This window comes from Vicia villosa, linkage group LG6 (assembly GCF_029867415.1).
Source record: "Vicia villosa cultivar HV-30 ecotype Madison, WI linkage group LG6, Vvil1.0, whole genome shotgun sequence".
Taxonomy (NCBI): domain Eukaryota; kingdom Viridiplantae; phylum Streptophyta; class Magnoliopsida; order Fabales; family Fabaceae; genus Vicia; species Vicia villosa.
In genome coordinates, this window is record NC_081185.1 from 38,392,124 (window position 1) to 38,418,451 (window position 26,328).

The 26,328-nt window shown below is 33.5% G+C and overlaps 1 protein-coding gene across 2 annotated transcripts; it reads left to right on the forward strand.

Annotated features, from left to right (window-relative positions):
- The first annotated feature begins 24,399 nt into the window (after positions 1-24,399).
- Positions 24,400-25,955, forward strand: LOC131609127 (uncharacterized). Of its 2 annotated transcripts, none has more exons than XM_058880786.1 (6): positions 24,400-24,611; positions 24,744-24,779; positions 24,958-25,159; positions 25,232-25,310; positions 25,417-25,534; positions 25,606-25,955. In XM_058880786.1, the coding sequence occupies exons 1-6, from the start codon at positions 24,445-24,447 to the stop codon at positions 25,682-25,684; spliced, it is 681 nt and encodes a 226-aa protein (XP_058736769.1). In that variant the 5' UTR covers positions 24,400-24,444; the 3' UTR covers positions 25,685-25,955. The 2 variants fall into 2 exon arrangements, with proteins under 2 accessions (XP_058736769.1, XP_058736770.1); XM_058880787.1 differs by having other exon boundaries at positions 24,958-25,111.
- Positions 25,956-26,328: the final 373 nt, after the last annotated feature.

The following is a 26,328-nucleotide window of genomic DNA, read 5'->3' on the forward strand; positions in this document are numbered from 1 at the left end:
ATGGGAATTTGGAAAGAGGAAAATTATTCTGGTGATACGCGTATGGCTATACTGATACGCGTATGAGATTGATTGTAGGCAAAATTTGGTTCTGTTGAGATGCGTATGATACGCGTATGAGGCAAGGGGATACGCGTATGGACCCTATGATACGCGTATGGCTACCTGTATGTGAAATTTCTGTTTTGTGATTTTTCTGGAAAGTTCGATGATGTGTAACTTTCGATTTGTAGGCCTGTTTGTATGTTGTTTTAGACTGTGTAAACCTTGTGATGCGATTCTGTGGTTTACTGATGATTGATTGCATTGAATGATGTAATGTATATATGAACATGCTTAGTATTGATGATGATGATGATGATGAAATGAGTATAGATGATGCTACTCATAGAATGGTGATGATGAAAGTATGTTATATATATGTTGCATGCATTCATAAACATGGGCTGAATCCTATATGATGAGAGGATTCAGCGAGGGGCAGAATTCCCATTGTGTGGAATTTGTGCTGGCAGGACCGTATCTGGATGATGATAGATCGGTCGGTGGATGATTTCCACTGGTGATGATTGGTACCACATGCATAGTGTCAGTTTCATACATGTGCATGAATTGTTTATAGCATGATGATAGATGTTACATGGTGACTGTTTGTTTATCTGTGGATGTATAAATGATTGATTTGTCTGAGTATGAAACAATTGGGTGAATGATATAACTATGATATGTTATTATTTATGATGCAATAACATTGGTTAACTGTGATGAGACTCACCCTTACTTGTTGTCATTTTCAGATTGAGGATAGCGGCGTGACTTGGTGAGGATTAGCTGATAAGTCGGTTTTAGTATTGTGTCGGTGTCATGCTCTAGTAGATGTAACACTAGGAACGCTTTGTTTTGTTTTAGAGTTTTGTTTATAACTCTATTTATTTATGATGTTTGAAGTCTGATACATTGTTGATGAATGTTGACTTGATGAAGTATTTCCGCTGTGTAAAACATGAATTGATTAATGAGTTATGATCTCAGGTGTTTTCAGTGAATGCATGACTTATACTGACGTGTTTTTTCTTCATTTATGAATTGTGACACCTCTTGCATGTTTACTCTGATTAATAATTATTTAATTGCCGCGGGTTATTAGAGGGGTGTTACAGTATGTACTAGGGAATTTTGTACCTGCCGAACGGGTTCTACAAAGGTTCCCAGAGTTTTCAATCTTCTATCAGATACTACCGGCATGCACAATTGCTCATGGGCGCCAATAATATGCCTAAAAAGACCTCGTCTGAGCGTAGTATCGCATGACAACAAGCTCAAATTGGTACTTGATCTTGTTTCTGCACTACATCCTAAAAAGGCTTAGATGGGTTAAAAGGGTTCTAGGCCATTCAGCTTCTACGGACACTCACTATTGAAAGTAATAGCGTTCTTACGATAGTTCGTAACAACATCTACTACCTTCCATGAGGCCTCCACTGATTGGGGTTCCACCATATGATGCTCATGTTAAGGATTGCTCCTGACATGCAACTATTGGTCTTATCACCTCCTATCTCAAGTTACTCACCAAAGTCCGGGTTAGAACTTTATCTCATCACAGAGGAACCATCGAGCACCAAAAAGAAAAAAGAAAATAAACAAACAAAGCACACAATAATATATACAGATAAAACACACAGATAAACAAAAATAGGCTTAACACACTAAAAACTGGATCCCCAGTGAAGTCGCCATTTTTTCTGTAGCGGGGAAAATCTGAGATCGAAGCCATAGGATTGACTCGACTCAATATTTCAGTGAAAGTCGCCACCGCGCTTTATTGTTTCCAAAGGAAAAGGGAAAAGAACGAAGAAAGCCCAAAGTTTATTTTAAAAAGCAAAAAGAAGAGATCTTAGGAACGGGTGTTGATTATACAAGGGGAAGGTTTTAAGCACCCCTCATATCTATGGTACTCCACAGGAACCTTTTTGAAAATCTGTGTCGTGTGTGCTAAAAAAAGGGTTTATTTTATTTTTAAAATAAGCTCGGCAAGACGTTAAGCCTTGTGCCTACATACCTCCTCGGTGCAATGGAGAAGTCAGAGATAATGTAGTTCCGCTTAAAGGGAAAAACGTTTTTTAAAAAACGAATAAACACTTTATCGTCGTCGGAGAGAAATACTCAGCCATTGATCTTGAGCATGAGAACAAACGAGTTCTTTGCATCGCAAATGAAAGAAGGGCTCCAACTCGGATAGAAATCAACGAGTATGCCACTAGCTCTCTCACGCGGAAAAGATCTCATTATATCAATCAATTTCAAAATCGTGGGGTATTGCCACTCGTTTCAACAATTAGTCGTGTCTAAACTTTTTTGAAGAAAAAGGCCACTAAGGGCAAAAGATATTTTTAGAGAAAGGTTTTGAAAAGGTTGCAAACATAAGAAGGTTTTGTAAAAAGGGAGAAGATTTTGAAAATTAAAGAAGGGGAGGAGATGAAGAGGCTATCCTAATACATAAAATAAAAGCTAAGGAAAGAACAGTCTAACCGAAGAAGAAGCCAACACTTGACATTATGAGTCAAGGTAGATTTCACATCCTTTGGAATATCAATACTAAACCAACACATTATCACTTGGGGATCCAGATGAACTTATTATCTTAGCACCACTTTGCATTAAGCACATTAAAATTCTGACGAAAATCGGGCAGAGTAACGGCTGTTTTCGGGTAAAATCCTTATCTCAATGCCTTGGAATTAATCATCAAGGACTTTCAAGGAAATACCTGCATACACATACAGACAACAATCCAATGCCAGACAGACAGAATAACCACAGAGTAATAACAGAATAAGGGTCCAGAGGCACTATGTCCATAAGTCCGAATCTCCAAAATACTCGGGATAGTAACCAATAGTCCGAAAGAGAGCCTTATGTGTTTTTTAGATTTTTGTTGTTTATTAGTATTTTAGCATAAAAGTAAAGTATGGTCCAAGTGGACAAAAAGAAAATAGCGGAAACATAAACATAGCGTCCAAATGGACAAAGAGAAAATAGCGGAATATAAACGTCCAAATGGACAATGAGAAAATAGCGGAAACATAAACATGATAAAATAATAAAAGAAAGCAATAAAGCGAGAAGTAAAGAGCGGTATAATAAATTGCGGAAATTAAAGTCAATTGTTAGATGTTAAAGATAACCATCTTGAAACTTGTCAAGTATGTTATCAAAGTTAGTAATAAAGATCGATGGTGAGTGAAGGATGTTCTCGGATTTAAATTCAATGGACATTTATCAGAAGCTTGATAAAATCATAGCGACTACACGATAAACCTCCATAAGTCTTAAATCAACCGCATACAATTCTCTTTCATATTTGATCTTTTTTTATTCGGGACACGAAATATTGCACTATGTTAAGCAGATCGCCAAGTGATTTATGTAGAAATCACCCTACAACGAGGTCGGTCAAAACTTTATGTGCTAATGCATGCGAGAGAAGCGATATGTAGATCACTCTCCGAAAGAAATATCGCACAAAAATAAAATAGGTAACGATCCAGTCTTTACCAAGAATCCATAAGAATTCTCAAGGTACTAAGACTTTCATCGATCAAAATAAAAAGAAGCAAAAGATGGAACCACATTAAAAGCTCCTTTCATCCATAATTTCAATCACTTAATTTTGCGGATTTGGATTCTCATCCTATCGACGCCCTAAGTCCATTGAAATTAGAGAGAAATTAGGCCTCTAACTTGTGATTCAAAGAAAATATCAAAAGAATGGAGTAGAAGAAGAGTTAGAACCAAAAACAAGTCAAAAATAGCAAAAACATGCATTCTGCCTCACTGGAAATCGATTTACCTCTGTAGGAAATCGATTTCCTGAGTGCAGAGTTCAAAATTGGCATAAAAACAAGGTGGAAATCGATTTCCTACATAGGGAAATCGATTTCCTGCACGCAGCTTTCAAAAAATCAGCATTAGGAAGCATAAAACTTGACTTAAGCAAACATACAAACACCTTATGATCACATATTAGGAAGCATAAAACTTGACTTAAGCAAACATACAAACACCTTATGATCACATATCAATTGGAGCACAAATTTTCCATCAATTCACCATCAAATAGGACCAATATAGCATCAAAGATGTATCACACACAAGCACAAAAGAATCACATTATGATGCATGAATAAGGATGAAGAAAATGACCAAATCTTGAACAAAACTTAGATCTACTTCAAGAATCACCAACACAAATCTTGATCTCTCAACAATTGAAGAAAAAAGAGTGAAATGGATGGTGGTTTAGCTCAAAGTTTGTGAGGTTCAAGATGTGACTCACAAACTTTATGAAAGAAAAAGAGCTTTGGTGAATTTGGTAGGGATGAGGAGAGAAATTGCAAGGGGTTTGTTGGCTTTCCAAGCTTTAGAAATGAGGGAGTAAAGACCTCTATTTATAGGATGGGAGCACGAGTAGTGGCAATTTGGTCTTTTTGCATTTGGTAATTAACTTGTGTTTAATTGGTGTTTAAATGGTAAAATGGTATTTAAATGGTAAAATGGAGCTTAAATGGGTTTAATGAAGGGAATTATTTTTGATGAGGTGGAAAATTGGTAAAATGACAAAAATGATCAAAGAAAAAAGTGTTTGGTGCCAAAATGATGTCATGCTTCCCTCTTTTTTTCAAATTTCGTCCAGGGAAATCGATTTCCTATATGGGTAAATCGATTTCCATTGTGAAATTTTCAAAAATCCATTTTCTTGCACTGTTTTGATTTTTGCCCGATCTTTTACCTGTAAAATATAAACAAAAGAGGCAAAATACATATTTTTGGATTTTAGTTAGTATAAAACAAATAAAAAGCTAGAAATGCTTAATGGTTCCCCTCAAAGACAAAATGATACCTCAAGATTGTGATCTTGATTGATGATTGAAATGTAAATGATGTATGATCTTAGGGTAAAAAATTGAGGTATGACACAAACAGATCAATGTGCCGAAGTTCTAGCGGCCTAGAGGAAGAAACAACATTCTTAGACTTGAATGCAGGTTTGGAAAACTTCCCTTTCTGACATGCTTCGCAAAGAGCATCTGATTTGTATTTCATATTAGGGAGTCCTCTGACTAGATTTAGTTTGTTAATCTGAGAAATCTTTCTTAAACTAGCATGGCCTAATCTTCTGTGCTAGACCCATTGCTCTTCGCTAACAGACATAAGACAAGTTACCTTCTGATTCTTAAGATCCTGAAGATCAATCTTGTAAATGTTGTTCTTTCTCTTGCCTGTAAATAGGATTGAGCCATCCTTCTGACTTACAGCCTTACAAGACTTTTGATCAAAGATTATGTCATAACCATTGTCACTTAATTGACTTATGGACAATACGTTATGAGCTGATCCATCTACCAGAAGAACATTAGTTATAGAAGGAGAGTTACCAGTACTTATGGTTCCTGAGCCAATTATCTTGCCCTTTTGATCTCCTCCAAACTTAACTTCTCCAGCAGATTTAAGCACCAGGTCTTGGAACATAGACCTTCTTCCCGTCATGTGTCGAGAGCACCCAGAGTCCAGATACCATGACATGCTTTCCTTTGTCTTCTTTGCAGCCAAGGATATCTGCAACGGGAATAATCTTTTCCTTAGGTACCCACATTTTCTTGGGTCCTTTCTTGTTAGTTCTTCTCAAGTTCTGACTGAACTTGGGTTTAGCATGATAATTAACAGGAGGTACAACATGATATTCCTTAGGTTGAGCAATATGATATTTTCTAGGTTGTGTCACATGCTTCTAAGTGTGTGTAATGTGAAAGCTTTTAGCATGCGATGTGAGCCTAATATCATGGGAATGGCCATTCTTGAACTGATCATACAATGGCTTGTATGTGATTTTCATATCATCTACGGGTTCAAGTTTGTATGGGGTATCACCCTCATAGCCTATGCCAACTCTCTTGTTTCCACTAACAGCATATATTATAGAGGCAAGTTAACTTCTTCCAATACCTCTAGATAAAAACTTCCTAAAGCTCAAGTCATATTCTTTAAGAATATGGTTCAGACTAGGAATAGACTTTTCTGAGTCAGAAGGAGATCCAACATCTTTGGATAATTTTAAAACTTTTTCCCTCAGTTCAGAATTTTCTGCTTCCAGCTTCTTAGTTTCAGATTCAAATAACTTTTTCAGCTTTTTGTATTTGATACTAAGATGAGCCTTGAGCTCCAAAAGTTCTGTTAAACTGGAAACTAACTCTTCTCTAGATAGTTCAGAAAATACCTCTTCAGAATCTGATTCTGATGTAGATTCTGATCCATCATCAACTGTGGCCATCAGCGCAATGTTTGCCTGCTCGCCTTCAGAGTCTGATTCTGATTCTGATGAATATGAATCATCCCAAGTTGCCATAAGACCTTTCTTCTTATGAAACTTCTTCTTGGGCTTCTCCTTCTGATGCTTTGGACACTCACTCTTGTAATGTCCTGTCTCATTGCATTCAAAGCATGTGACCTTCTTCTTGTCATATCTTCTGCTTCCAAAAGATTCTCCTTTTTCAAGCTTCTTAGAACTTTTGAAGTTCTTGAACTTCCTATGCTTGCTCTTCTAGAGTTGGTTTACCCTTCTGGAGATCATGGACAGTTCATCTTCTTCTTCTGATTTTGATTCTTCAGAATCTTCTTCTTCAGCCTGAAAAGCGTTAGTACATTTTTTATAATTAGATTTTAACGCAATAGACTTACCTTTCTTCTGAGGTTCATTAGCATCCAGCTCTATTTCATGACTCCTCAGAGCACTGATCAACTCTTCAAGAGAGACCTCATTCAGGTTCTTGGCAATTTTGAATGCAAACACCATAGGACCCCATCTTCTTGGCAAGCTTCTGATGATCTTCTTGACGTGATCAACCTTTGTGTATCCCTTGTCAAGAACTCTTAATCCAGAAGTTAGAGTTTGAAATCTTGAGAACATTGTTTCAACGTTTTCATCATCCTCCATCTTGAAGGCTTCATATTTCTGGATTAAGGCAAGAGCTTTAGTCTCCTTGACTTGGGCATTTCCCTCATGAGTCATTTTCAATGATTCATATATGTCATGGGCAGTTTCCCTGTTAGATATCTTCTCATATTCAGCGTGAGAGATAACATTCAGCAAAACAGTCCTTGACTTGTGATGATTTTTGAATTGCTTCTTTTGATCATCACTCATTTCTTGTCTTGTCAGCTTTACTCCACTAGCTTTCACTGGATGTTTGTAACCATCCACTAGAAGATCCCATAAGTCACCATCTAATCCAAGAAAGTAACTTTCGAGTTTATCTTTCCAATATTGAAAGTTTTCACCATCGAATACTGGTGGTCTAGTGTAGCCATTGTTACCATTTCCATTGTATTGCTCAGCAGAGCCAGATGTAGATGTAGGTGGTGGAGTTTCAACAATCTTGACTTAGTGTTTTTCTCTTCCTGAATCTTTTCTAAACACGGTTAAGTGCTTGCACCTTAGAACCAGGATCTGATACCAATTGAAGGATAGAAAAACACTTAGAAAGGGGGGGTTTGAATAAGTGTGACTTTAAAAACTCTTAAGATAAAAAAACAATTGCACAATGATTTTTATCCTGGTTCGTTGTTAACGAAACTACTCCAGTCCACCCCCTTAGAGTGATTTACCTCACCTGAGGATTTAATACACTAATCAACCTTGATTATAATGGTTTTCCACTTAGATACCTTCTAAGTCTTCTAGAGTATTCTGATCACACCTTGATCACTCTAGGAACCTTTTACAAATTAATGTAAACAAATTCTTACAAGAGTATTACAATGCTTCTTAATAAGCTATAATCACAACTGTGATATTTCTCTTAAGTTCTAAGCTTAAATCTCACTAAGATATTACAAAAGTAATGTGAGGTTGAAGATGAAGTTTGAGAGCTTTTGAATTTGACAGCGTTTCTGTATTTTTGTGCAAGAGTTGTGTATTCAGCTTCTCAGCAGAACTTCTATTTATAGGTGTTTTGAGAAGATGACCGTTGGGAGCATTTAATGCGTTGCATGATCCGTACAGCATTGCATTTCATGTTTCACTCTTTTGTCAACTACCTCGAGCCTTGCTTTTCCTGCTTTAACTGACTTTGCCTTTAATAGCTTCTAACGTTCCTTTCAGTCAGCATAGCCTGCCATCTTGTACTTGCTTCTGATATGATCTTTGTAGATACAACGTTTGAATATCAGAGTCATTCAGCTTGGTGCAGAGCATCTTCTTGTCTTCTGACTTTGAAGTGCTTCTAGCGTGATACCATAAGAACTTCAGTGCTTCTGCTTCTGAACTCAAGTTCTTCTGATGCTTCAATAGACCATGTTCTGATTCTGCTTGACCATCTTCTGATGTCTTGCGAGAGCATGTTCTGATGTTGCATACTTGAACCTCCTGAGTCAGTGCTTCTTGCGCTGAATTGTGCATACTCATCATATATTTCCTGAAATGGAAAATGCATAGGATTAGAGTACCATATTGTCTTATACAAAATTCATATACATTGTTATCATCAAAACTAAGAATATTGATCAGAACAATTCTTGTTCTAACAAATGTATGATGTGTGAAACAAGTGATATTAATCATGCCTTAATGCACACACATACATATAATATATGTTGTAATGATGATTTGTGTAATTTAGATGATGACATGACAATGATGAATATGTGAATGATGATTCCATTTTAACTGGTCGTGGTTGTTGATTTTTTAACGTTGAGCATCATGCATTCATAGCATACTGTAGGACAAAAGTGAAGTGATGTTGTAGGACGAAAGTCCAGTGATGTTGTAGGGTCTTTGGTCCAGTATTGGCCTTAATCTCATTGTGCTGGATTAAGTGCGTTTTGTTGAGCTCCGGTTCCAAGTGGGAATCGATCCTATGGTGGGGATCTTTGGAGGATGATGACTGAGTCATCAGTGATGAATTGGTACCACATGCATGAGTCGATGATGTTGCATTGCATTCTTTGTGACATTGCATGATTTAATTATGTTTGATTAATTGTGAATTGAATGATGTTGATTTGGTGTGAATTGAATGATGTTTGATTAATTGTGAGGTGAATGATGAATTAAATGGTGTATATGATTGAATAATATGATGATGTTGTGAATAGGTGATGATGTGTAGGTGTGAGTAAGTATGTGTATATGAAGGATATGTCGTATTGGTATATGTGTGACTGGTTGATTGTATGCCACTACTATATTTATTTCTTATGTCTTTTATAATAATTATGAAATACTCACCCTTTCTGTTTGAATGTTGCCTCCACGTGGGTAATGCGCAGGTAACCAGGAATAGTCTGTTGAAGCTTAGAGAATAGCTTCATGGAGTCTTTTAGTATTTTATTTAGAGTTAAGAGAGTCTTGCTCTGATACGTAACATCGAGGTTAGGAACGTTGAATTTGAACTATATGTTCTTTGTTAGCATGTTGTATTGAGATGCTTTAGTTTTTCTTGAGATACTCTAAGCATGGTTTATGCGTTATGAAGTGTGATAACATTTTACTTGAAGTATTAAATAGATGTTTTTGAGACTATAATTCTGTTGTGATGTTTGAAGTTCTTGATGATATTTTCAATAAGTTAAATGTATTATATTGCAAATATTCCTTGTGGGTTAGAAGGGTGTTACAATTTTCACGTTCTCACATAAAAATAACATTCTTATAGTATACATTCTCTTTTAATTTTTGATTTTTGGTTGAAAGCAGGAATTATTACAAAATTAAAGGTTCAATTTATTTAGTTTGTGTTTTGTGTGTTTATATTGTATTATTGTGTTTTTAAGTAACAATAATATAAAATTTAAAATTTATTAAGTTAATTACATATACATAATATAAATAATATAAAAAAAATTAAAAACTTTTATTTTTTTCAAATATTTATTTTAATTTGTTTATAACTAAAAATTAAAATATAGTAAACAAATAAATTATAAAATAAAATACAAGAATATTAGTAAATCATTAAAAAATTAACATTTTTCGATGGATCGAGACTACTTAATTTGCATATCTTTATTATTTTTAATATATTTTATTATATATTTCATATATATATATATGAATAAAATGAATAATAATTATATTTATTTACTATTTATAACGGTATTGTGCGACTTGTGCGAATGCACGGGAAGATTACTACTTAATCATTTCATATGTTTTTCTATCAAAATATACATTTCCGATGTACTAAAACTATTTAATTTGTATATTTTAATTTAAATTTTTTAACTATTAATATATTATATTTATTTACTATTTATAACATTATTGTGCGACCCGTGCCGCACGAGTTGATGACAATTTAATTATTTCATTTATTTTGACTACTAAAAATAAATCTCAATATTTATACATACTATCAATTATAGTTTTTTATTATTTATAGTAAAGTAAAATATATCTCTATATTATATTTATTTATGATTTTTTAACTATATTGCGAGACCCGTATGAACGCGCGAGTCCTTTAATAGTATTGTATAAAGAAACAAAAAATCCCGTTTGATAAAGGTGTTTATGTCTAAATCGATTGAAAAAAATTTAAGAAGAACATTCATTAAAAAAAATCTTAAAAATTTTTAAAATGGCATATAGGATATTTAGGAAGATTACAACTATTTTTAACTCTAAAATTAAATATTATTAAAAATTCTTGAAGGGTTGAATTGAATTTTGGATTGAACTTTCAAAACAAAATCATACTTTATATCTATATTTTAATCATTTTTATTTTTATATTAGTATGATGCATTATATTATATTATTAGTTGTATCTTTTATTTCTTTCAATACAACTTATTTATCTAATTTAATTTTTTAAACTATTTTCATATACTTTAATTGATAAATTTTATAGATTATATTAATAAAATAATTTATAATTTATAAATTTAAATATTTAAAAATTAATTTATATTAGACTATATTAAATAAATCAGTTTAGATTAACATTTTAAATTATCATCTAAAACTTGATTAAAATAAATACATTTTTATATTTAAATTAATAAATTTTTATTTCAAAACCATTCAAACCACGTTCTAAATAAATAAAAAAGACAAACAAATTTATTATTTGGATAGTTAGTTGGATGTAATAGTCTGACAATGTATTATTCAAAAAGATGGGGACGATGGATTCCATTCAAGTTAGGTTGTTTGCATTGAAGGTGCACATGGCATTCAATAAGATAGCTCGGTCATTGTTTTTAGTTCTTTCTAAATTTGGATAAGGTAAAGCTTGTGATACTCACTTAGCTATAAATTTCAAATTTCGGAAGATTTTCAAAATCATATTTATTGAAGAAGATGGTTGGGATGATCCACCTCTCAATTATTATATGTTATTTAATCTTAGAATCATAAAATATTTTTAATTATATATACTTATAAGATTTGAGCCAAAAATATATAAGTTGTGAAATTTCTTTTGAAAAGCAATAACATTAACGTCAATCACATATTTTAATATTTTATAGGTTTTTGTGTTACTTTATTTTATGTTTATATTCAGCTATTTAAAATTTTATTTTGAGAGTTTTATTTTAATAAATTATATAATCATTTTTAATTTTTGGCGAATGCCATCTCATATATTCTGGAGTATAATTTGTATCTGTGTGTACCTTTTAAAATACAACAATTATAAATTTGGCATCAAGTTTTCAATACCATTAGGTTTAGTCTAGGTGGAACTTTCAATCACCATATCTTTTCGGATCATTGTGCTCTCACATCTTAGAGATACTTAATGATGAAGACATTGATTGCATGTTTATAACCATTGGAAGGACATGTTACTTATGCTTAAGTTTGCTTCACAAAAGTTTATAAAAAAATTGGGACGTAACGGACATAGTTGTAGCTAGAGTTTTAAAACTTTAATCTGACCTAAATAAGATGATGAGTAGTATTGTATATTTTAAGCTTAAAAAATATGTTTTTTTAATGCTTGCATATGCAAAAGATCATATAACAGAGTGCAACAGACTCATTAGAACGTGTATGTCTAAAACTTTGACCAACTCTAAAGATATGCGAATAAAAACAACATGTTCGACGGGTCGGATCCATTTTACCACTCATACTAACCTATGGGATTGTGAGTAGGGATGGCGAATGGACATGACAGTACAGTTTAAGTACACTATGCAAAAAAAACACACAAAAAATAAGGTAGGACGGAGCGAGCATAATTAATAGTGTGAGCCTAAAATTTTATTCCGTCCAGTGTAATAATGAGGACATGGTGAGGCGGGCCCGCAAACAGTGGACCTTTAAAATTTAAAATTTGTAACAAAAAAATTATGTTAGTATTCGCGCCCGCAAAAATTGGGGCGAGACGGGACAAACATATTACAGTCCGTAAAAAAGCACGATAAAAAATAGGCATATCTAGTGGGTCAGACCCATTTTACCACTCTAATTGAAAGGCCATACAAACCATTATGCTCACGAATATTTAAAGGTGTGTGTAATTCGGGTAGATGAAGGGGAGGGGAGAGAGGAGAATATTACTAATAAAATATGTTTGGTTCAAATTTAAGAAGGAATGAGAAGGGATGGGAGAGGAGCAAAAATCCTCCAAAACACTTTTTTTGCAGCCCTCTAAATTTGGAGGATTTGGAGAAGAGCAAGACCCATCCAAAACACATTTTTCACATTCCTCCAAATTAGGAGGATTTGGAGGGAACGTGAGGGATTGTGAATTTCCATAATTAAAAGAATATATTTACTAAAAATCTTCAATTATATTTTAATATTTCAAAATTATTTATTTTCATCTGTGTTACTACTTTTTGTGTGATTTTTCTCTATTACTTCCAACAATTTATTATAGTTGTACTTCTTCAAATTATTTTTCATAATTTTGTACTTAATATAAATTATAATCACTGTAATTTTTTATTTTTTTTATAATTTTTTGTTTTTATGTTTATTACATTGTATATAAAAACTATTACCAATATATAGTTTAATTTGTGTCACAGAGTTATAATATGAATCAAATGTACTAAATTTTGTTTAATGTTATGTGATAAATTAAAACTTTTTTAATCATTAAATATTAAAAAAAAATATTGCCAAAAAAATATTTATGAAATTTTCAACTTTGAATATCACATCACTTATATAAAATTATAAGGATGAAAATGTAACTTAATAGTAAAATCTCCCTCCTTCCCTCGAAAACCAAACATATTTTTAATTAAAATCTCTCTCTCTTCCCCTCCCCTTCTCTCCCCTCTTTTGAACCAAACATATATATAATTTAAAAAAATCCCTCCCCTCCCATTCTCTTCCATCTATTAAAATTCCTCCTCACTATTATCTCTCATTTGAACCAATTTCTCCCTAAAAAGGGAGTTCCAATTATCAGTGTAGCCTCGTGAGTGTGAATAAATTCTCTCCTGCTTTCAGATTCTAACTTCTTTAGCCATCACTTGACACTACGAATGTACCAACACTTTCATAACAAATCTCATTAGAGGCAACAACAATATGAATATAATCTTCATTGTCTTACCTCTACGACAATTCCTCTTGAAGTGAACAGATTTTTGACAAATAAAGAATTTTAACCATCAAACCTCTTTGATTTGAACATCCATCTACACACACTTCCTCCTCTTGAGAAACTCATGCATTCACCACTATCTTCGATCCTCAAATCTTTCATATTTGAAAATTCTTTAGATCTGACACTCGTTGGGACTTCATCCAAAGTTGGCATACTTAAAATGCTCAAAGGATATGGGTAATGATCTTAACAAGGGTAGAGCCATGTCCTCATCTTTAATCTCAACCTCAATATTCTCTATATCATTAATGATATTTTGAAATTATCTCAATTGTTCCACTAAGTATTTGTTCTCTACCATTTAGAATGAGTAGAGCTATTGTTTCAAATACAACCTATGAGCCAAATGAAGGTGGATAAAAACACAATAAAGGGGGGGGGTGAATTGGGTTTTCAATAAATTTTCCTTTCTTTAAATTCTTATGCGGAGGCTTAGGAAGCTTTTGTTATCAGAAGATTTCTGTTCTGATTTATCATAAGCTTAATGTTTCTCAGAAGCATTAAGCTTTCTTCGAAACTTGAGTCTTATTATAGCTTCTAACTAAATGATGATCATAATATAATAAACAGAAGCAAACAACGCTCGATATATCCTGGTTCACTTGAGAAATTCTCAAGCTATTCCAGTCCATCCTTCCGAGGTGATTTCGCCTTGAACTCAAGGTCTTAATCCACTATAACCAAACTGATTAGAATTGCACGGGAAACCTCCGGTGACTAACAATGCACAAGCAACCATATGTGACTAACTATAATGCACAAGCTACCTGTATGTGACTAACTACCAAGAAATGACCCGTTTAGTGATCTCGACGGATATAACGTTCATTTACCCCATTAGAGTTCTGACCTTCACTCGGTCTTCTAAGAGGATTTCCACAATGACTTACTGTCATTGTCTTCTTGAGCTTATGATCTTCACTCGATCTCTCAAGGAACCATTAACATACAGTTGATAAGATTTTTGTTTACATGATTGCTTCTCTTAAGCAGATTACGCAATAAATTAAATACACATTGTTTAACATAATTCTGAGCAACAACTCCTATGTTAAAACAATTTACATGGAGAATTTTAAACCTATAACAAAATACGAGCAACAACTCTTGTGTTTATTACATTGTTCTATAAAGATGTATATGATTGTATCTCGGGTAGCATCTTGTAGTGGTCTTCTTCTTCATTTTCTTCGTTGAGCAGGTCACGAGCAAAAACTCTTTTCTTCTTCTGATTTCTATCAAGATGTATATGATTAGAATTGAGTAGCATCTTGTAGAATTTTCTTTATTCTCTTCTTCGATCTGATCAGCTTCTGCATAACAACTTAGTCATTAGCATCAACTAATTGGCCTAGTAGAATTTTGAGTTGTCATGAGCTTCAGCTTCTCTTTTAACATATGCTTCTTATCATCAGCTTCCAGCTTCTAAGCATTGTCTTATTTGTTCATATGTTTGTTCTTGTTAATCTGTGTTGGTTGAGTTCCGTTCAATCCAAAACAATAATTAACAACTGCAACTACAACAGCCGTTATGGCAGTATGAACATCGACTGTAATGTTAATAGCAGTGACATCAGTAATGATACCAATGGCATCAAGGGCTACATCAGCTGAATTTTAATTAATAGTTGTGATGGGAACAACATAGGTGTTGCCAATGTCGTCAACCTTTACTAGATGATTTGGTCTTCTATTATAGCTCTCAAAAGAGACGTTGAAGGATAAGAATGCCCTTTTGACTTCCAACGGCTAGTTCCTAACGATTAGAATCAAACATTACTATAGATAGTACTTTCCTTTGTCTTGTAGCTTGATATGTTGTGAGTTGGTGGGAGACACCTTCTGTAAAAATAGTACTCCCTTTTAATTATAGTGGAATTTGTAATGTACTATTGTACTATTTTCTTCTTGACTAAGTTCTTTTGATCTTATCTTCAAATAATGTGCTTCTGATTTTGAAGTAGTAAACTTGGAAGAGATCAACTTGTCTTCATCTTTCTGATAATGACTTTGATGTGTAGTGTAGATACTACTTTGCTGTGAAGTATATAATCATTATCTTGTAAGAGTCAGAGTCTCATTTATCAGAGCTGGTAGCAACAACTCTTCTGAAAAACAATACTCGATTTCTGATCTGGAGTGGTCTTATGATGCTATAGCTTGTCCAGATTTTGTTTCAGAATCCTTTAAGAATTGGAACATTGTTTTCCAGATATATAGACAACAGCCAATCTGAAAACAAGTTCTTTCATTGTTGAAAGCACTTCTGATTCTTGGATCTTGGTATCTGATCTTTTGCTTGACTAGCTCAGTTCAGATCTTTAGTACATCCTTGAATCTGATCATGTATTCACGGCTTGACCTTTGATGTATTTAGAATCTTTGACTTTGTCCTCAGAATTAAAAGCAACATCTTTTCTGCTGAATAAATCTCGGCTTCTGATCTTGTCTTGAAAGTTCGCCCTTGTATGTTGATTTCTGATCTCGGAACAGAAGCTCTAACGGAATTCTTCCTTTTAATTACTTGTGACTTCTGAAGCGGCAACTTAATATGAAAAGCACACAACTTCTCTTCTGATGAACATTCAGTATTCCTTAGAACTACCGATGTTTCTTCAAATTCAGACGCAAATAGTATTTCTGAGTCGTCTTGCTTGTTTCTGATGATTCTTCACGAACAACAATCCAGAATCTCTTAGAACACAATATCTCTACACTCAAGAAACTTTTAGAAACTAAATTGTTACATATAAAATATATGTATTGTTATCGTCAAAACATAGAAACTTGCTGTAGAAACAAATCTTGTTCTAACACCAAATACTTGGTCGTATGCGTTGATTCAAGTTTTTCCGAAATTGAAGTTGCATTCTTCTCTCTATCGATTGTCCTTATAATTTTATCCATGAGGCACAAGATAATGGAACTTCTAGAAATATCCATTACCTCGGTCTTCTTTATTAGTTGTTCATGCATCGATGTCTCGCCCTTCTATGCTTCAAAACACCTCTCTTGAATTAAGATTTCTTGCATATCCATGTTCCATAACACAAAATTGTTGCCTATGGAAACCTATTGATATTTCATTTACAATGAATAATGCTCACTTTTAAATAACCCCTCTTTGCTCTACAGTGGGTGTCACTTGTTGTGAAATTGAAAGGTTTAGTCACACTAAGAAATTCGGTGTGTGGGGACAAAAATAATGGTAGGGAAGATAAAACATGATAAATTTAACAACCTGTTTATCATGTCTGGTCAACTGATCTACTATAAAAAAACAATTCTCTGATTCATAATACATCCAAGAGTTGTTACAAAATAATACAAATGAGTTACAAGAATATAGTCACCCATGTTTCTAAGAAAACCTCATATTTTCTATCCAAGTGTTTCCTAACCTCATATATATATCTTCAAGGGTTTTCCAAAACTTACTTGATAGGCTGGAAAACTTACCACTGTCTGTAACTGGTATTGCAACCCTGGAAATCAACAAACACAACAACAACAAAAACAAGAAAATACTAGCAAGAACCCTATACCTATGACTATGAAATTAGTTAATAACAACAAGAATCTCCGGCAACGGCGCCAATTTGATCCGTTGTCGCGCACGGATCAAAAATGAGTATTTTTGAAAACTGTAGTTTAGCGACAATGACTCGAGTATCGTATCGCAAGGATTCTTGTTTTTGTTATTAACCAATAGAAATCGAATTGAGGGTTTATGGTTTTAGAATCAATTTATAAAACAGAGTAAATCAAGTGATTATCAAAATAAGCTAAACGGCTAATCCTACTGATTCGGATTCCGACTTATCATCGGTTATAATAACACCAATCCCTAAACGACTTGGATCCTATTCGATTATGAGATTAATCAGACAAGCGCTTATCAAAATCATACGAGTTATGTTCATGTTTACCGAATTAAGCAAACGGTTAAGAATATATGACGAGTTAACGAATTAAGCAAACGATAACTCGCAATTAAATTTAGGAACATGCATATAATCGAATTTAATCAATTCTATCCTATGAACAACAATCGAGTTAAGAAAAAAATTGTAATCAAATAAATAAAATGATTTCATAGAAAAGAATTGAACAGAAATCGAATTATAATTAATATTAGAATAACCTTAAAGCAATGGAACCCATAAGCAGCAGGATTTGCCTTCGGGAATTAGTTCTTCATTCTAATCATGAAAGAAAAGGTAAAATTTGTGGGGAAAAAGGTCAAAACTACTGTAGCATGGCTGAAACCCTTATAAACAAAATAAGGGTTTCCACACCTAACTCAAACTGGGTCGGAAACATAACCCAGGCACATAACAAATGACCCAAAACTAAATAAAACTAACGTTGCAGCTTCAAACGAGATTCTGGAAAATATGCACTCCGTATCTGACTTCGACTCTAACACAAAAGTTATATCTCTTTCTCTTAGCTTTCCGGAGATTATTAGAATGCATCGATCTAATTCCCACAGCTCCAATTATGATCGTTTTAGTGCAGACTGCAAAAGCTGAAAAATAAGTACGAAAATTAAATAACAATAAAAATAAACTCAAATATAAAAACATAATAAAATAGAAAAATAAACAAACCAAACCATATAAATGCCAAATTACAAACATAAAGGAACGTGCATCAAAATGCACTGATCAAATTCCCCCACACTTGAACTTTTGCACTCCGAGCAAAATAAAGTCAAAACTCAAGAAACACACAGCATCAGTTACTCATTCCAAGCTACAAACTCTTCTTCGGTTAAGGTTGCATCAATATGTACTAACCTTGCACACTAAGGATATCGTAGGAACACTAATCCACAATTGTTCAGTTATATGTCTCCTACATATACAAATCAATTTGAATCATGTTATTATGCCTAACCCTAACTTACTCATCCTCCTCTCTTTCTTTCTACTGCAATCATATTAAGCCTGTTATCTCCACACACTCATAGTAAGGCTACTAGTTAGTGACTCTCATCATTTTTGCATGGGGTTCTGGTACCTAAGTGGTATACCCCTTTTATTCCCCAATTGTAGTTGTGGGGGATCGGACCGTAATCCACCCTACCAAGTTCAGCATCAGAAACCTCTGAACCAACTAACAACGGGTCTTGAAATAATTTTTTTATAGGTTCTACAACCGTTGGGTTAAATGACCAGGCGAGGGTCACCAAACTTAGAAGGTGCATTCCTTTTCTTTCTTTCTTTTTTTCCAAATAAAACTTGGATCACTCACTTATTTTCATCCGCTTCCTTACGTAGAGCATGCGTGAGATGGTGCCGACTGCAAAGATAAACTACTCAAGAGCTATTAGAGAATGAGAATTCAAGGCTATGTCATAATAAGTATTCAAATTAGTTTCCATATGCAGGAGACTTACGGTGTTAAGACGATACCGGTCTTGTGAACTTTTCCCAAGTCTCCACAACTAACCTCAGATTAATCTATAGCCCAAAACTTTCAAAAAGATGTTTTTTTCTTAAGAACGAAAACAAAGGAAACAAAAAAAATAACAAAAATAAAGAAAATAAATTATTCCCTCCCCCACACTTAAAACATGTATTGTCCTCAATGAAAGAACATAAATATAAAATAAGAATGAGAGAAAGGAAAGAACACACCCGAGGGGTTAAGGTGGAATGTAGCTTTCATCTCTGGTGGTTTTGGTGGAGTCCTTTCTGCACTATGAACACATGAAATAGGAAAAAGTAAATAGCAAGTGAACTTGGATATTAGTAAAAAAATCTGGTGGCTTAGGAGGAATAGTCTGCACATATGGTAAACCTGCAATAACAAAAGTATGAAAAATAGAAAATCCACATTTATCTGGTGAGTCAGATAAAATAGGTGGAAGAGATGCACAAACGGTGAAAGATAACTCCATGTTGTTTGGCTTAATTAGAGTTTCCACCAAAAAAAGTTCTGTTATGGACAATGGTTGCTTATGGCAAAAATCCACATTTTTTGTGTCAAATTCAAGAGTTATTGAATTTGCTAGAATTTCTGCACAAGTGGTTGTCGGCATCACACTATCTTCACCTAAAATGGCTGCACTGATCTCAAGACAAACATTACAAACACCATATTCACAAGCAAAATTTTCAAGAGAGTTACCTACTTCAAGAGAAGTATATAATTCATCCAAATCACATTTCAAGAAATTTTGTGGCATAATCTCTTTCATGCATTCACTTGAATTTTTGTTTCTTACTATGAGTTCATCATATGAAACAAACACTGTTTTAATGGGCTCACCTGGAAATTCATCAAGACTGGTATAACACTGTGTTAACTCTAATGATGCAACAGGTTGTACATCATCATGAAACATCACGTTCTCTTGAATTTGATGGACGCTTGAGATTATTTGTTCACCTTGGACTTTTTTAACTGGAAACATAGATTGCATATGTTGTTGAAATTGCAAATTATTTTCAGTCATTCGCTTATTATTTTCAGCCATTTGCATGATAATTTCTTCCAAATATGATTGTGTGCCAGCTTTCAATGATGCATTTTGTTGAAATTATTGATACGGCCAAATAGGCTGCTCTTCAATATATGAGTATTGTCCTTGAAGATCACCTACCATTTGGGCCTCACCACAAAAATTAGTATCTAACAACATAGGACATGCATCATTACCATGAAAATTTGAAGAACAAATATTGAAAATTGCAAGTGGAATTAGATTTTGAAAGCACGATTGATGTTCTCTTTCTTCCATCAAATTAATAAGATAAGCCAACTGATCCAATGAATTTCCCTTTTTTTTAATTATTTTTTTTTACACGAAAGAACAAATATGATTAAAATAAATACAAAAGCACGAAATTTGATTTAATGAAGACAAATAAAAATTTTGAAATTTTTTTGGAATTTTCTGACACTATGAAAACATTAAAAAATTAATTAAAAATAGAAAAAAGAAGAATTTGCGATTTTTAGGGTCGAAAGGAGTACAGTTCCTCGATTTTTTTTTTCTGATTTTCTGGAAAATAATCGGAGCAAATCGAAACAAAAGGTTTCAAAACTTACCTGATAGGCTGGAAAACTTACCTGATAGGCTGGAAAACTTACCACTGTCTGTAACTGGTATTGCAACCCTGAAAATTAACAAACACAACAACAACAAATACAAGAAAATACTAGGAAGAACCATATACCTATGACTATGAAATTAGTTAATAACAACAAGAATTTCCGACAACGGCGCCATCCGTTGTCGCGCACGGATCAAAAATGAGTATTTTTGAAAACAGTAGTTTAGCGGCAATAACTTGAGTATCGTATCGCAAGGATTCTTGTTTTGTTATTAACCAAAAGAAATCTAATTGGGGGTTTATGGTTTTGAATCAATTTATAAAATAGAGTAAATTAAGTGATTATCAAAATAAGCTAAACGGCTAATCCTACTGATTCGGATTCCGACTTATCATCGGTTATAATAACACCAATCCCTAAACGGCTTGGATCCTATTCGATTATGAGATTAATCAGACAAGCTCTTATCAAAATCATACGAGTTATGTTCCTGTTTACCGAATTAAGCAAACAGTTAAGAATATGACGAGTTAACGAATTAAGCAAACGATAACACGCAATTAAATTTAGGAACATGCATACAATCGAATTTAATCAATTCTATCCTATGAACAATAATCAAATTAAGCAAACAATTGTAATCAAATAAAGCAAATGATTTAATAGAAAATAATTGAACAGAAATAGAATTTGAATTAGTATTAGAATAACCTCAAAGAAATGGAACCCATAAGCAGCAGAATTTGCCTTCGGGAATTAGTTCTTCATTCTAATCATGAAAGAAAAAGTAAAATTTGTGGGAAAAAAGGTCAAAACTACTGTAGCATGGCTGAAATTCTTATAAACAAAATAAGAGTTTTCACACCTAACTCAAACTGGGTCGGAAACATAACCCAGGCCCATAACAAATGATCCAAAACTAAATAAAACTAATGCTGCAGCTTCAAACGAAATTCTGGAAAATATGAGCTCTGAATCTGAATTCGACTCTAACACAAAAGTTTTAGCTCTTTCTCTTAGCTTTCCGGCGATTATTAGAATTCATCGATCTGATTCCCAGAGCTCCAGTTATGATTGTTTTAGTGCAGATTGCAAAAGCTGAAAAATAAGTACGAAAATCAAATAACAATAAAAATAAACTCAAATATAAAAACATAATAAAATTGAAAAATAAACAAACCAAACCATAGAAATGCCTAAGTACAAACATAAAGGAACGTGCATCAAAATGCACTGATCACGGTTCAAAGAATAAAATCCAATAATTTTAAACGATTTCATCGACTTCAGAGTGATTTAAATCATTTATAATCGTCCCAGAATACGATTTTATGTAAAATGGTTTTCTCATATGATTTAACATGAAATGCTGACCTAGAAACGTGAAATCTATAGAGTTTAAGTTTTAAATCACGATTTTAACAATCTTGATTGTGAGGACAAGCATCAAAATGCACTGATCACGGTTCAAAGAATAAAATCCAATAATTTTAAACGATTTCATCGACTTCAGAGTGATTTAAATCATTTAGAATACGATTTTATGTAAAATGGTTTTCTCATATGATTTAACATGAAATGCTGACCTAGAAACGTGAAATCTATAGAGTTTAAGTTTTAAATCACGATTTTAACAATCTTGATTGTGAGGACAAAAATGATAAAGATGCATATTTATAACTATTGAACTCCAACATATCCATAACAAGCACAAAACATAACACCAATGAGGTATCCATCTTTCTTTATATAAATTTACATACAACATTGTTTGAATTTTGTAGGATATATGCGAATGGAGTGATTAATCCTCGATGAGTTATCCTTGTCGTCCAAACAATTCTATGTTATGTTGGACCCTTAACAAGGGATCCTTGTTGAACAAATGGCAATATGTTATGCAAGACCTTTATTGAGTATACTTGCCACCCAAGAGGCTATTGAATGCTAGAACTTCAAATGAAGTATCCTTGCAGCATAAAAGGCTATTGAATGTTGAAACTTCAAGAAGGTATCCATTTCAGCCACAAGTTTATTTAATTCTACAAGTTCAATGAAGTATCCTTGCTGCCAATGTGGTAATATGTTATGCAGGATCTTAAATGAAGTATCCTTGTCGTCCACGAGACTATTGAATTTTGGATCTTCAATGAAGTATCCTTGTCGCCCACTGGGCTATTGAATGCTAGAACCGTAATGAAGTATCCTTGCCGCACCCGAGGCTATTGAATGTTGGAATTTCGATGAAGTATCCTTTCTGCCCATGAGGCTATGTAATGTTGGGACTTTAATAAAGTATGCATGTTGTCTGCAAGGCTGTTGAATGTTGGAACTTTAATGAAGTATCATTTCCATTCACAAGGATGTTGAATTCTGCAACTACAATGAAGTATCATTGACGCCCTAGTGGTAATATGTTATGCAAGATCTTCAACGAAGTATCCTAGCTTCTCGCAAGGCTATTGATTGTTAGATCTTCAATAAAGTATCCATGCCGCCCATGAGCCTATTCAATGTTGGAACTTCATTGAAGTATCCTAGCCGCCCACGAGGCTATTGAATGTTTGAACTTCAATGAAGTATCCTTACCGCTCATGAATGTTGTAACTTCAATGAAGTATCCTTGCCACCCACAAGAATATTGAATGTTAGAACTTTAATGAAGTACACTTGCTGCCCATAAGGCTATTAAATTCTGGAACTTCGATGAAGTGTCCTTGCCGCCCACAAGGATATTGAATGTTGAATCTTCAATGAAGTATCCTCGTCATCCATGAGGCTATTAAATGATGGAACTTTAATGAAGTATCCTTGTTTCCTGTAAGACTATTGAATATTGGAAGTTCAATGAAGTATCAATGCCTCCCATAAGATTATTGAAAGCTAGAACTTCAATGAAATATGCTTACAATATCCTTACAAAGTGGAAGTTGAATGTTGGATCCCCAAAAGCTAATTTTAGCTGCTGTTAAAGGTTGTTGTATGATAAGCCATAAGAAAGGAATTTCTACTAAACTCTTTATGAAAGGACTCGAATACCTTAAAGACTCTCTCGAGTAACATCCACAACTTGCTCCACAACATGAACAAGAGAGCCTACATTACCCTTTAGGATAAATGATAGAGCAATCAGTCGTCGAGGCTAATACGACAAATCCTTGTCTTGCTACGTAGACACAAAGGCTTAGACACAAAGGCTTAGGGGCAACTGTTTTGGGTCATCCAAATCAATCTCCGACCAACCACTCTAGAAGAACTACAATTCTTCCAAAATCTTTTGAGCATACAAGAATTTCCTTGTAGATAAGAACAAATTATCCAAACTCCAAGTACATACAACGACACTCCTCAATCCATGCTTAACAAATAGTAGTTCGTTATTTTCTCTCCATATTATATACAGAGCGTGTCAATTCATGTACTCAGTTTTAAATTTAATTTCAATATACTTTTCTCCCTCACATACTGATTTTAGTGTTTGAATGTTAATCTTGCAGGTCAACCCCCTTTCTACCGTATCGAAAGTTTAAATCTAATGTTATCTCTAATCATCACTCCATTTCTAAATATAGTGTTTAAATCAATTTCAATATGTATTTTGAAATTTTGATTATTAAACAATTAGATATAAAAATGTATACTATATTATATTCCTCAATTATTTTTATCTAATATATAAATAGGACAGGGTGAGTAACAAAAATTTTGGGAAAAAGAAGAAAACACGGTGGATTTCAAAATGAAGGTTTTTCAAGTTGCCCCAGTGATTTTGTTTTTGTTGTTATGGTGTTCCCAATATTGTGCAGTGCAAGGGAGATTGATCTCAATCCCAACAAAACCTGACGGAAAGGATGCTGCTGCAACTGCCCGTTGGTTGGTCTCTCAGAATTTCTGGGGTGTCTTAAGGTTCTCTCTCCCACCACTTCAATTCTCATTTATTCTTTTCACTTTGTTGTGCTTGATTCATGTTGTTTGTAAATGCATTAGGCCATTAGTTTCATATTGAAATTGCTTAAAAAACTTATTATTTCTTTGCAGTACTATCTCTATTGATTTGGATGGAGCACCCTTTGCGTAAGCACTTCTTACTCTTATCAAGAAAGATTGAACCTTAGACTCGCAGTTTACACTCGTCTAACTCAACTAACACACATTAATTGAGCTATAGGACAGACATAATTATTGAATTTTGCAAAAACTTTTTAATATTTCCATATTTAAAAGCGATGTTTATAAATTTATTCATATGCAGCAAAGTGGTATCATATAGCGATGGAGTACCAAACCAAGGCAGTGGCATCCCATACTTCTACTTAACAACTCTTGATCCAACAGCAAGAAATGCATTAAAAGATGAAAGAGCTTCCTTCACAGTCAGTGAGTACCCTCTCGGGACTTGCGGCAAGGTCGACCCGATGAATCCTACATGTTCCAAAATTACTCTTACAGGAAAGGTGTGAGAAAAACAAACTCTATAAATATCATCACTGTAATTACAACTGAATCATTGTCTCGCTATGTTTCAGCTGAAATTGGTTGATGAAAAGTCAGAGGAAGCCGAATTTGCCAGAAATGCCTTGTTCTCCAAGCATTCAGAAATGATCGGTAAATGCATAAAATCAATTTAAATATTACTTATCTGAATGGTTGCAAATATTGGTTGTTAGACACTGATTCATACTAACATTCAAAGTTCAATAATGTTTGACAGACTGGCCAAAGGATCACAACTTCAAAGTTTACAAATTGAAAATTGAAAATATATTTTTAATTAATTGGTTTGGTGGTCCAAAACCTCTGACAGTGGAAGATTACTTAAATCATAAAATGTAAGTGAACATAAGATTAAATAAAAGTGAATTATTTCTATGTATTGTTGATTCATTTCTACGGTCTGCAGGAACAATCGTGGATTCATTCTCTCATGGATTGATTCTCTGAATGCTCTTCTATTTGCAACTCCTACTATGGGGCTGTAAATGCACAAATTGCGTTTTCTTTGTTATTTACTTATTATAAGTAATATGTGATGACATTGTGTTTCAAATAGTGTATTTCTTTCTGATGTGAAAAGCTTTTCTAGGCACCACCATGTTGCTGCAAAAGAAACAAAATTTGTTGTAACTGCTGGTAACATGAATATGTTTGTGAAAATATGATATGTATCAATACAAACTGATCCTGAGTACTTGCTTTGTTGTGGCTACTGTATTATGAAAATATTGCAATCACTGGCACACATTTAATCTATCTATTTTATGTTTTTTGTTTTCTGTAATGAGGTGTAATGTAATTTCATACCTATGTTTTCTTTATACTGACACAATATTGCATAGAATCTTTACTAATTGACATACATAAAAGGAGGGTTAACAGAGATAGTTGATTGATAACAAAGTAGTTGGCATTCTTATATAGTAGGCACTCACATAACCAATGTTATTTGGAAATATGCCAGTGAAAACATTATGGGCAGGAAGTTTCTTAAAAACATGAAATTCTTCTAACAACCTTGAAAAAATTAAAACATGCCATGATTGAAGTAATCATAGAACAATATGATAGTGTATGCAGTTGATAAGGAAGATAGTGTATGCAGTTGATAAGGAAGTTGAAATTTTTG